The 13772-nt window shown below is 38.6% G+C and overlaps 1 protein-coding gene across 7 annotated transcripts in view; it reads left to right on the forward strand.

The window, feature by feature from the left end:
* LOC119140661 (tyrosine-protein kinase Fer-like) overlaps positions 1 to 13772 on the forward strand; it is a 218753-nt gene that overhangs the window by 128309 nt on the left and 76672 nt on the right. For 6 of the 7 annotated variants that reach the window (XM_037372176.1, XM_037372177.1, XM_037372178.1 and 3 more), the window contains one exon: positions 378 to 500. In XM_037372176.1, coding sequence (XP_037228073.1) covers positions 378 to 500 — 123 coding nt within the window. Of the gene's footprint in view, positions 1 to 377; positions 501 to 13772 lie in introns of those variants that run through there. The other variant, XM_037372182.1, reaches the window with a different exon arrangement.

Here is a 13772-nt window from a genome sequence, read left to right on the forward strand (position 1 = left end):
GTTAGTATCATTTCTTCCAGTTTATAATCTTTTTATTTCATTCTGTCACAGCTTAAGTATCCCAAACTGCCCCACCTCTTGCATTAGAAGAGCTTCCTTTTTTAAAAAATAAGTTTAAATAAATAGTTATTTTATTATGTTGCCTTAAATGAGTGGTGCAGTAATTTTTCATTTATTAATTTATTATCTTCCTGATCATCATTCTATTTACTTCAGTAGAAGTGTTATTAAATTGAATAGGATAGAGATTTAATTCTGTAAAAGCAAATTTTTCTTTATTTGTTACTAGTGATGGAAACTTGGTAATGTTCTTTTACAGTTTCTTCTTTGAAATTTTGCTTGTACAGAAACAATTATTTCCTTTTATGTCCATACAGAATCAGTATCGCTTTGAAGGAACTGGGTTTCAAACTATTCCTCAGCTCATAGACCATCATTATACAACAAAGCAAATTATTACAAAGAAATCAGGTGTTATTCTACTGAATCCTGTTTTTAAGGTAATGCATGCATTCCAAGAATTCTATTAAACTGAAAGTATTTTGGGGTTTGTATTATCATTTAACATATGTTCTTTGCGATGACAAGTGGTAATATTAAAGTAGGTTGTAGAATATTTGTATATGCTATTAAGTCAATAATTTGAGTACCGGAACTATCTCAGTTGCTTACTTCTTGACAGAAGACACTGCAGTTTTCTTTAGTGTTTACTTCAGCATGCAAATTCTTGGAGGATTTTTCATTCTTGCTCAGTTCTGTGAACCTCCATTCTTTATCTGAATGCTTTCAGCCTTCTATACTCTGCCCAATGCATTCCTCCAAAATAACACTCTGTCCTGATTTATATAATAAATAATTGCCACCCTGAAAGAATGGCATTCAGAGTCTCCCAAAACATCCTTGTACTGCTTTTGTTTTTTTCCGTTTTGGAGTTTACTGTTTGGATTCCACTATTCACTATGTAACTGAAACTATTAGTTCATTGTCCATAACATTGTAATGAAGAAGTTGTCAGAATAAAAATGGTTTTCTTTAAGTGGTAAAATTCTCAAATCACAGTTTCATCCCGATTTTATATCTCAAATATAAGGTACTGATATAGACATGGGAACAGGTACTGTCCTACCAGTATCATTGCAAATTTGAAATAAAACTTTTTAATCTGTAAGCCATTTCAGATGTCTTTCAAAATAGAAACAAAAAGGGATATTAAAATATATCATTATTTAGAAAACTTAACAGCTTACATTCTTCCAGTAGTTTTGTAGTTAGTATTTACTCGGTTGATATTTCATTCATAAACCAACTCTTTTCAACTTAATCTTTCCATTTTAACTATGAGTTAGCCATTTGCTCTTAATGAAAAAAATGGACTGGTTTCAAGCACACTTAAGGCACCTTCTCCATTATACAAAATTTTAGGAAGCATAACAGATTATAATTCAGAGTTAGTTTCCTTCTCCAAAATCCTAGTTATTTTCCTCTAATAATCCTAAGAAATTAAAGTGTATTTCTGTTCTTCTCAAAAATGTTTTAATGCTTACCTGTGCTTGCTTTAATAATAATTAAAAAAAAAAAAAAAAGAGACAGCAAGAGTTAGCTTTTAAACTGAAAGCCTTTTTTTCTTCATAGCTTTTAACATCTATATACCTATTCTCTATATTGCGTATATGTTCAGCATCTTTTAATGGATACTTACTAGCTTTGGTAAATGCATATGGACAATTATAATCAGATAAAAAATGAAAGTTATTTCTTCTAGGTAACTCTTAAAACTTGAATGTCCTTTGCTTTTTGTCTGCTCTGATTATAGAGATATTGAAAATTTATTACATCTTACACGAATTGCACACTGTGGTCTATTTGTGAAGTGCATTTATTCTGCTTATTTACTAGGGAATTTAAACATTTATTGAAATTGATATGCAGAGGGTTTTTTTTAGTTCTTAATTGATACATATTTTCTCTAGTCTATATATATGATTTTTAATTTCACAGAATGAGGCTTTGAAAATACTAATTTTTGGTTAATGTCTTGCTAATTACAAAACTGATATTTTATTTATTGAACATACAATATTAGTTTAATTATTGAATATATGGGAAAGCTTAGGATTTTATCTTTGATATGTAAATAATTATATTTTTATATAAATTAAGCTAAAGATAAAAGGTTGTCAAACCAAAAATTAAATCTTTCTATGTTTGTTTGCAAATTCCTTTTGTAATACTAGAATTATTTTTTAAATGTAATGCTTTGTCTGTTTCCTGGCTTTTTATAATATACATATTACTGCAGAGTTTAAGCAGTTTTCAGTGTTTAAAAGCCTGTGAGAACAGCCCTAATTTAACAAATGTAAAATGATAATGGAGCATGTTACTATGTGCTAAATGATAACAGAATTTATTCTTAGTTATTCACTGTTAAACAGGCCTGGAAAACATAATTTCTTTATTCTCTGTTGTTTACTTGTAATGGAAAAAACTTTCATATTCTTAACATTTTGTTTCATTTTGGTAATTTTTTTTAATAAAGTTAGGTTTTATTTATACATAGTTTTATGTAACTATGTATAGTTCTAGTACATACACTATTGGTAAAATATGGGCCCAGATCAGTTTCTTGGTAATTTATGCATTGCATTACTTGACCTCATGCCCTTTGAGGTGTAAATGCACTTATGAATAGTTTAAAATCACTTGGTATAACCAATCCTTATATGACATAGAGACTGTACAGACATGTATGAATTTTTGTGGCGGATCTTTTCACATCTTGAATCTATACCACTACAAATGCATTCGTCATATCATAACCCCCTTACAAAATGTATTGAGGGCCATTTCTAAAACAGACATTTTTTTCTCTTCTACTGTCACTGGGTACAAAATCAGTAATTTTCAGATGGAAAAAGAAATAGGCCCATTCCCCTTCTGGACTTGTTGATTTGAGTTAGTTTCAATATTAACTTAAACTAGAGCAAATTTTAGTACTGAGGATGATGCTAGTCTTCTGTCTTATGACCAGGTAGGTGGTAATTGCTTGCAGTTGTAGTGATAAAGTACTTTCATTACTCAGGTTTTCCCAAGTGCTGCAAATAATCTTCATCTATCCATAAAATCCCATCACACAGGTTCTATATTTGGCAATATGATTTTCTTTGTGGTGATGTGCTTCAGTGTTAATAGTCAAGAGTAATTCCTTTAGGGTTCATGAATTTTTCAACTTTCATCAGGTTACATGAAGTAACAGAAAGGATATCTATGATAATATTGATGGTTAGTGCTAAAAAGAATACTGGGCGCTAGGAAACTTTATGGTTTTAGTATCTGTGTATCACATAAATTGTATGTTTGCTTTTATAAAATTAAGAAGTATAACCTTGAGTTTCTAATAGCTACTTATAGCATGCACAAGCTAAAAACAATGTATAATGCACTTTAAATGCTTCATGACCAGCAGTTTGAATCAAATAAGAAATTTAAGTGTTAGCTAAAAATTTTTTGTTGTTAGAGCAGTTGTTTTAAAATTGTTTTAACTTAGATCTTTGCAACAACTTTTTTCTGAATTATGTTTTTATGATTTTTTTTGTTTTCCCATCTGATTAAAATGAGTTGTTAGAAAAATGTACTCCAGAATTAAAAAAAAAAGTGTGTTGTGAGCTTTCCTTTTAATTTTCAGCCTTAATGAGTTTTGCAAGTTAAAAGTTATTGTATCTGAACATAAAAGAATTTATTAGTAACTGGGGTTCTTCTCAGTGTGCTATCCATATTTGTGTTCTATCATATCTGCACAAATTCATCAAATGGTTTAACTGCTTTTGCTTTTTTGTCCTAACCTTCTGTATATAGTGTGTGTGCATCTGACCTTCCCCATGTTCTTTGCTCAGGGTGTAGTGGGCTCGTATGCTTTCTGTTCTTTAATGTTCTTTCCCAACCTTTGTCTACTAGAGTCTCCAATAGAGGACAAAGGAAGCTGGAAATAATGTATGTATAAGGATGGGAGAGTCCCAAAAAATCTACCAGTAAATGTGGTTATTGGTATAATGCTTATTTGTATACCCATTGCACTGTGAATAATTTCAAAGTGAGCAGTTCAGTCAGAAATAGCTCTTGGATTCCTAAATAAGTAGCCACTATTGATCAAACAAAACAAGTTATTTCATAAGTATCTACAGTAGCATAGCATTTGTTACAGATGTGTGTGGATCTCCAGGAGCTATCTTGCAGTTGCCAAAACTGATTTCTCTTTAAGGATTTATTCCACTCTAATGCAATTAACTTTCTTGGTAGTTCATCACTGAGATATATTATTCTACAAGATCAATCCACAAAAGAATTAAACTTCTTTGGTGAAGTCCACTGTCTTCAGACACTTCAGCTGTGGATGAGCAAAGGATAAGCTCAGAAGCAGCTGCAAACTTACAAGGACAGGGCTATTTTCTTGCATCAAATATATGTATTGAATCTGTGTAGTAGTGCCTGAATTCTCAAGAAGCTGAATCTGAGAGAAGTATTCAAATGTTGATTAAGAAGTAATTCAGTGACCACATGTGGTGGGTTGACCTTGGCTGGCTACCAGGTGCCCAGCAAACAGCTCTCTCACTCCCCCTCCTCAGCAAGACGGGGAGAAAATAAGATTAAAAAATTGTGGGTCAAGATAAAGGCAGTTTAATGAAAGCAAAGACAGCGTGTGGAAGCAAAGCAAAACAAAAAGAAGATTTATTCTCTACTTCCCATTAGCAGGCAATGTCCAGCCACTTCCTGGGAAGTAAGGCTTCAGTATGTGTACCAGTTGTTTCAGAAAACAAATGCCTTAATAACAAATGCTCCCCCTACTTTCTTTTGCTTAGCTTTTACTGCTGAGCATGACATCATATTGTATGGAATATTGGTTTGGTCAGTTTGGGTCAGCTGTCCTGGCTATGTTCCCTCCCATCCCAGCCTACCAGTCTCTGGGGTCAGGGGGAGTTGGAAAGACAGCCTTGATGCTGTGGGAGCACAGCTCAGCAGTAGCCAAAATATTGGTGTGTTATCAACACTGTTCTAGCCACAAATGCAAAGCACAGAACTATCATGGCTGCTATGAGGAAAGTTAACTCCATCCCAGCCAGACCCAATACAATCTCTGCACCTTATTCCATACTGTTTGTATCATGCTGAGGTCCCACATTAACTGATGCATTTATATATCTTCTGACCATCCCCTTATATCTTTTTCTCATTCCTGAAATCCCCTCTTACCAACACTTACTACTTATACTACATGCTTTATACCCAACAAACAGATTTATACATTCTCATTAACTACTATCCCCTCTCCCTTAACATATATATAGATATTATTTTCCCATTCCATGGGTTTCTACCACTCCCCTGCAAAATATCCATAATAACAGTCTATGATTTGGGTCCTGTCTCTCAAGGTGGTTGCTCAGGACAGGAGAAGCAGCATGTTTGAATGTTAGGTGCCAACACCAGCTTGGTTTGGGTCATTGCTGAACTCACCCAGTTCCTTGTGAAGATAATTCTCTGTCAGTTCAGGTAGTCGCTGCTACATTACTTCCTACAACATACAACTCACATCACAGCTTATTTTTTCCCCAAGGTTAAATCTCCTTGAGGCACACACTGAGTCTCCTCATCCTTCCGCATTACCCACCAAGTACACCCAGGTCCTTGAGCGAAGACAATCCCACCAATGGGTTTGCCTTTTCCCATGGGAGGAGCAACCCACATCACCTTCCCCAGCCACTTCCCCTACAAGGACCTTATCTCCTCCCACAGTATGTAGAGGCTTTGTTTGGGCAGGACCAGGACAGTTAGCAGGTCCTCTGGTGTTTACCAGCCAAGTGGCTTCTGCTAAATTTATATCCCAGTGCTTCCATGGCCCAGTGACCAACACTCTCAACATAGTCTTTAAGTCCATTATATCTCTCAGTCTTTCCAGAGGCTTTTTGGGTGATAGGGGATGTGATACACTCAACCCATGCTGTGTTTCTTAGCTCATTTTATGAGGTTATTCCAGAAATGAGTCCCATTGTCTGATTCAATTCTTTCTGGGGTGCTGTGTTACCACAGAACTTGCTTTTCACAGCCCAGGATGGTGTTTTGGGCAGTGGCATGGTCAACAGGGTATGTTTCCAGACACCTGGTAGTCGCTTCCACCATGATCAGTATGTAGCACATGCCTTAGTGTCGTGGTTTAAACCCAACTGGCATCTAAGTACCACACAGCCACTCACTCGCTCCCCCTCCCCCCCAGCAGGATGAGGATGAGGATCAGGAAAAAAAGTAAAACTCATGGGTTGAGATAAGAACAATTTAATAATTGAAATTTATAATGATTATGATAACGATGATTATGAAAATAATAATGATGATGAAAGAGAAGGGGAGAGGAATAAAATCCAAAGGGAAGGGGGAAAAAACCCCAAGTGATACACAATACAATTGCTCACCACCCACTGACTGATGCCCAGCCAGTCCCCAAGCAGTGATTGCCAGGACCCAGCCAACTCCACACCTCACCCCCAGTTTATAGTTTATATACTCAGCATGGCGTTCTATGGTATGGAATATCCCTTTGTCTAGTTCAGGTCAGCTGTCCTGGCTGTGTCCCCTCCCAATTTCTTGTGCCCCTCCAGACTTCTTGCTGGCAGGACCTGAGAAACTGAAAAGTCCTTGACTTAGTATAAACATTACTTAGCAACAACTGAAAACATCAGCATGTTATCAACATTATTCTCACACCAAATCCAAAACCATAGCACTGTACCAGCTACTGAGAAGAAAAATAACTCTATCCCAGCCAAAACCAGGACACTTGTATTCATGGCAGTGGTTCTAACATAGTCAATTTTTCAGGCCTCACCATACTGGAAATCCAGCCACCACCCTCTATTGCAAGAAGACTAGCATGGCTTGCTAGATTGCAGTGCATGTTTCACAGTGTGATGACCTCCATGGTCAGGTCTACCTCTTGATAACCAGCCAATCTGTATGTTGCATCTCTCCCTAGATGTCCCAATGTTTTGTGGGCCCATCGAGCTACAAATAGTTCACCCTTACACTCCCAGTAGCTTATTCAGTTCTGGCAGCCTGGTGTACCTGCTCATTGTTTTGATGTTCTTCAGTGGTAGGGTTCTTGGGCAAGTGAGTACCTGCATGACCTGCCTTTAGAGCAATGTTTTCTACCTGGGCAGTGATGCCTTGCCACAATGCAGCAGCCCAGATGGATTTACATCTGCGCTACCAGTTGCTCTGCTTCCATTGCTGTAGCCACCCCCACAGGGCATTTACCACCATCCATGAGTCAATAGAGAGTACTGGCTACTTTTCTCAGTCAGCAATCTCTAGGGCCAGCTGGATGGCTTTCACTTTTGCAAACTCACTCAACTTGCCTTTTCCTTGAATTACTTCAATGACTTTTTGTGTATGACTCCACACAGCAGCTTTCCACTTCTGATGGTTTCCTACAACATATCAGGATCCATTGGTAAACAGAGTATAGTGTCTTTCATCTTCTGTTAAGTCTTTATATGGTGGTACCTCTTGGGCATGTGTCACCTCCTCAGGTGATGCTGTGAAATCTCTGCCTTTTGACCAGCCCACAATCTCTTACAGGATTACTGGGCAGTTTGAGCATGAGCCCATTGCATGATGAAGGATACCCACTTACTCCATGTAGCATCAATTATAAAATGTGTAGAGAGACATTTCTGTTGAACATCCAGTGTAGCACAGGCAAGTGTGGTGCCAAGAGGAGCTGTGCTTCTGTACCAACAACTTCTGAAGCAGCTCAAACCCCCTCATATTCTGCTAATATCTCTTTTACAGTCAGGGTGTATGTAGTTGGCTTCTGATCCTCAATACCCACAGCTCCAAAAGCCTAGAGGTTGGCCTCAGGTTTCTGCTGGTGTTTTCTGCCAGAGGATCCAGGTGAGGTCATGCTCCCCAGCTGCAGTGTAGAGCACATTTTGCACAGCTGGTCCTATATGGATGGGCCCAAGAGCTACTGCATAAGCTATCTCCTGTTTGATCTGCTCAAAGGCTTGTTGTTGCTCAGGGCCCTACTCAAAATACTTTTCTTTCGGGTCACTCAATAGAGAGGGCTCACAAGCTGACTATAACCTGGAATATGCATTCTCCAGAATCCCACAAGGCCTTGGAAAGCTTGTGTTTCTTTCTTGTTAGCTGGTGGAGACATAGTTACTATCTTCTTGGTCACATCCATAGGGATGTGACAGTGTCCCTCCTGCCATTTTATGCCCAAGAACTGGATTGCTTGTGCAGGTCCTCTGACCTTGCTCCTTTTTATGGCAAAACCAGCTTTCAGAAGACTCTGGATTATTCTTTTTCCTTTCTCAAATACTTCTTCCACTTTATTACCCCACACAATGATGTCATCAAATTATTGCAGATCGTCAAGGGCATCACCTTTTTCCAGTGCAGTTTGGATTAGTCCATGAAAAATAGTAGGGCTGTGCTTCCACCCCTGGGGTACTTGATTCCAGGTGTACTGGATGCCCCTCCAAGTGAAAGCAAACTGTGGCCTGCATTCTGATGCCAAAGGAATTGAGAAACACACATTGGCAATGTCAGTCATAGCACACCACTTGGCTGCCTTTGACTCTAGTTTGTATTGGAGAACCAGCATGTCTGGTATGGCAGCATTCAGTGGTGGCATGACCTCGTTCATGCCACAATGGTCTACTATTAACCTCCACCATCCATCAGACTTTTGCACTGGCCCTATGGAACTATTAAAGGGTAAGTGAGTCTTGGTGATCACTCCTTGGTTCTCCAGTTGATGATTCAGCTCATTGATAGGAACCGGTGAGTATCAGTTGGTGTGATATTGACTGTCAAGGTGTGATATTGATTGTCATGGTAGCAATCAGCACCTGCTGTTCTTCAACCTGCAGCAACCTCACAACTGAAGGGTCCTTCGAAAGACCAGACAGTGTACACAGCTGTTTAATCACGTTCTCTGTATCCACAGTAGATACACCAAAAGCTCATTGGTACCCTTTTGGGTCCTTGAAGTACCTTATCCTGAGATAGTCTATGCCAAGAATACACAGGGCCTCTGGGCCTGTCACAATAGAATGGTTTTGCCACTCATTCCCTGTTAGGCTCACCTTAGCCTCCAACACAGACAACTGTTAGAATAACTGTGTTGCTACAGAAATCCAAATGGGTTCCACACCCTTATATCCCGATGACATTAGAGAACACTGTGCACCAGTGTCCACCAGAGCCTTATACTTCTGTGGATCCGATGTGCCAGGCAATCAAATACACACAGTCCAGTAAACCTGGTTGTCCCTTTCCTCCTCCTGGTTGAAGGCAGGGACTATTTATTTCCAGATGGAGTATTCACTGTCTGACCCTTGCACTGCCAGACTGGAGGTCCCTTCACCATAATCAAGGGAGGTGATCTCAGTCTTTTTTCTGCATCTGGGGGATCACTGATTGTTGCCTTTGGGCTCAACAGCAACTGAACTGACAGCCTTCTTGGATGACCCCTTATCAGCCATCTTACCCATCAGTTTGTACATGGACTTCCAGCTTAAAGGTGAGCTCACCATCCTCCCCCTGGTCACACAGGAAGAACCAGAGAGTGACACATGGCATGCACATAGGGCTTTCCCTCTGACCATTGTGGGAGGGGACTGACTCCATGGGGAACCCCTGACAGCCGAGGTGCTGGCCTGTGGGTACGAGGAGGGAGAGAGATTTTCTTCAAAATTTCAGTCAGGAAGATGCTCTCCCCACAGTTGTGTATCCATATCTGGGCAATACATTCTTGCAAAGCTTTTAGAATATGATGCTGAGGCATTTTGGACCTCCTTCCTCCACATGGTCCATGTACACTGGGCATCATCCAGATCTTTGGAGACCTGTTTGTTGTCCAGGTCACCATAGCTCACTTCCAGTACCGCTAATTCTCTGAGGTACTGGATACTTTCTTCAGTGGTAGTCCACTTTCCTCAGTAATTGACAAGATCTTCCTTGAATGGATACCTTGCTTTCATACTTGACAGAATCCACCTCCAGAGGCTGCAGATTGTTGCCTTTTTTCCTGATTTCTTTGTCAGTTCCCCAGTCCCCAGAGCAATCTGCTCACCTTGCTGGCAGCTGTAATCTTTCTGCATGTCTTCAAATTCTCTCAAGGTCAGGGACCAAGTAGTTTCTACCTGTTGGGTGATTTCTCTCACTTCTTCCTCCTGTTTCTTTGCCAAAGGACCAGCTTCCTGATCAGACCTTTTCCTCCTCCTCCCTTATTAATCAATGATATGGACACATCAACCTCTGAATCAATTATTTCTTTTTTACTACTGGGGCAATTACTGTAGTTGGGGTTTGGATCTCTGTCTCAATCGTGGCACCCTCAGAAGTGGTTTGGGTCCCTGTCTTAACCATGCTCCTCTGATAATACTGAGCCATGGCTCGACTGGCCTTGCTAACCAGTGCTAGAAGCTGCTGGGTGTCATTGAGGTAGGCAAGGCACCCTTCGATCAGGTGGTGTGTCAATTCACCAGGATTATTGCCTGTTCAGGTGTAAAATCCCAAATCCTACTAAATGTAAAGTAAGGTAGAACAAAGACTGGATTGCCATAGACCATATGGGAAAATTTTGTCAATCTAAATTCAGTCATATAGGAGGAAAATATATATTTGCCTAATAAAGCATTCAGAAGAACGCATGAGTACGTGGTAATAGAAGCTACTAATATTTAGCAGAGACAATTGATATTTCTGCACCACTTCCTGTGGTGTGTCTTTTATGAACTGGATTTTTTTCTGCTGTTAGAGATTTCCCAATCCTTTTGTTATCCCAAATAAGTTAATGGTATGTGAGAAGCTAGCAATATCTTGTTAAAGAACAAAGTGGAAGGGTATATCTGATGTAAGAAATTAATGCAACAAGTTTAATTTAAACTATTGGCATTTCTATAATGTTGTATGACTTCAGGTTCAAAGCCATCATCTTTCTGGCTTGGAATGAACTGACATGCACACTGAAAAAATCATGAGTTAAGGCTACAGCTTCACATTATCACTGCTTCAAATGAACAGCTTGTTGCTGCCAAAAAGGCAGCATGGGGCATGGGGTGGTGTCTGTGGCAGACGAGGCATGGACTTTGCAAGGATAGTGAAGCAAAGACTTTTATTGTTAGTTACAGCTTTTATAAGTTTATACTCTGTACATGTGCTGCTAAAAGCTTTATTATTGGTCAAACTCTACTGTCCACGCACCCAGCCGCTGTTCACTATAGGCTACTCTCTGCTGTTCACACTGTTTCCTTATCTTCTAGAGGAGAGATCACATTCTTCCTTTGTTTCTGTCTCATCCAGGTTTCTTCTCATACTCCCTCAAAGTTATTTACCTCGTTGCTGCAGGATCACACCTGCACATTGTCAAAGCAAGGCCACTGCTGCACATTATCAATGTCAAACAACCCACTGTCTCCGTTCCCTACAGTGTCCTTGCTCCTTTTTCCTTTCTGTATGGCTTTACCTTTCTCCTGTTCTTTTCCAATCACATATTAAGCTAATTAAAATGTTTTGACAGGTTAATTTTTTTCAGTTTTAGTGATCTTAACATACTATCTGAAGATTACAAGAGCCAGTGCAAGATGAGCACATGTGCCTAGGAAGGTATAGAATGGAGGATCTTAAACTTTTGATTTCAACAAATTATTAATTTGGCACAAGTTTTAATATGAAACTGCAGCTCTTTGGTAGGTATCGCCCACTAATCACTACAATTTAGAGGTGATTTTGGAAGGATTGTTGGTTTAATAAGGGAACAGTTTTGCAGGGAGTATAGTTTATCATGTGGATGTTGCCAAAAGTAGTAGTTAAATGTTTTCTCTCCTGGGAAAAAGAAACCATCTAACTGGAAACAGCCATTTGTTTTGAAGTTAAGTCAAGATGGGACCAAATATGTGGCTAACAAGTAGCTTATGTAGTTCAAGGTCTCCCAACCCTAACTGTACATATACTGTCCATAGCTGGGGCGGTGAGAAAGAAGTGTGTCTGTGTATGAAAATATTTTAGTCTATTTTAACAATTTTAGTGTATCTTTTCGTGTAAGCAAGATCTGAGTGAGCTTTCACATTCCTCTCTTAAAAGAATACTAAATGTTTCAATATAAAACTATACATATCAAAGTTTTCTTTTGCTTTGAACCTACTCTGTTCAAAGCACTGTTTCGGAGGGCATATCTAATAAAGAGCAGATTATTTTTCTATTTGCATATTTTTTATTAGTGTGTGATTCAGAGTACTTCAGTTTAGGAGCTGGTTACTATATTCAGTAGATGAATGAGAAAATACACAGTGATCAAACAGAAGACCCTTGTTAGATCCTATAAATTTCCTTGATGTATTTGAAATATAATAACTTTTACTCAGTTTATCCTTCTTTTCCTATGTCTAAGGATTTCACATTCTATCTGTTTCTGATATGGAGAAGCACTATTAGTATGGTGATATAGTCTGTATTTTCCTGTATTTCCTGTATTTTTCATGAAAGATCCTCAGGATCTTTCTAGTCATTAGATGAAAATAAGAGAATATAAACTCATGGAAATGCTGTGCATCTTTCCAAAAAATGTGAAGCAAAATGTTTTTGTATTTTTACTTTTCCAGTAATTTTTTTAATTGATCTTTAAGAAAGAATGCTCACAGAAAAGATGTGATGTTAATCTGAGATCACTTCTGCTGTTCATATGCTGTATTGTAGCTTTTGCAAATCTCAGTTCTATCCTCTTGGTTTATGGCCATTTAGAATTTGGTTTAAGAAAAAGGTTGAAGTTCAGGTTGGTATGGGGGTTTTTTTGTTTGTTTTATTTTGTGCTGCTTTTTTTTGTTGTATTTTGACAATAACAAATCAGACAAAAAGAGATTTACCTCCTTGGAAAATGTGCTATCTGTACTATTATTCAGTTTTAAAGCTTGCATTGAGTTCACATCACTGCATTCTAAATTGAATTAATACTGTGTTGATAATGCAGAATGGCTTCTATAACAAGTTTTACAGCTCATAAATATTTATACTGAACCAGTTTTAAAGAAGTTGTCAGTAGCTGCTTTTTTTAAACCCCTCTCGTAAAACACCCTTGTTCTTATGAAAAGTCATTTCCACTAGCTACCTTTTCTTCTGTACTTAATCTGAAGGATTTGATTAATGAAGGATTTGTGATTCACGAAATTCATATACACATTAAATCTACTGGCATAAGTGGTGTAAAAATAGTACTTCTCAAAAAAAATCATTTCTCATTTTCACAGTGGTAGACCCTATCAAAAGGTACACAACTGTTATTTGCCTTCAGGTTTTTTCTCTGCTTCAGCAAATTTTGACAAATTATATTAGAATAGCCACTTAAAAATCATCTGTGATGATGCAATGTGTGCTTGCAGCCCAGAAAGCGAATCACGTCCTGGGCTGCATCAAAAAAAGCATGGCCAGCAGGTCAAGGGAGGAGATTCTTCCCCTCTACTCCACTCTTGTGAGACCCCACCAGGAGTACTGCATCCAGCTCTGGGGTCCTCAATACAAGACAGACATGGACCTTTTAGAGCAGGTCCAGAGGAGGGCCATGAAGATGATCAGAGTGCTGGAGCACCTCTCCTATGATGAAAGGCTGAGTTGGGTTTTTTCCAGCCTGGAGAAGAGAAGGCTTTGGGAAGACCTCATTGTGGCCTTTCAATACTTAAAAGGGGCTTACAAGAAAGACAGAGAGAGACTTTTCACCA

This window comes from Falco rusticolus, chromosome W (assembly GCF_015220075.1).
Source record: "Falco rusticolus isolate bFalRus1 chromosome W, bFalRus1.pri, whole genome shotgun sequence".
Lineage (NCBI taxonomy): Eukaryota > Metazoa > Chordata > Aves > Falconiformes > Falconidae > Falco > Falco rusticolus.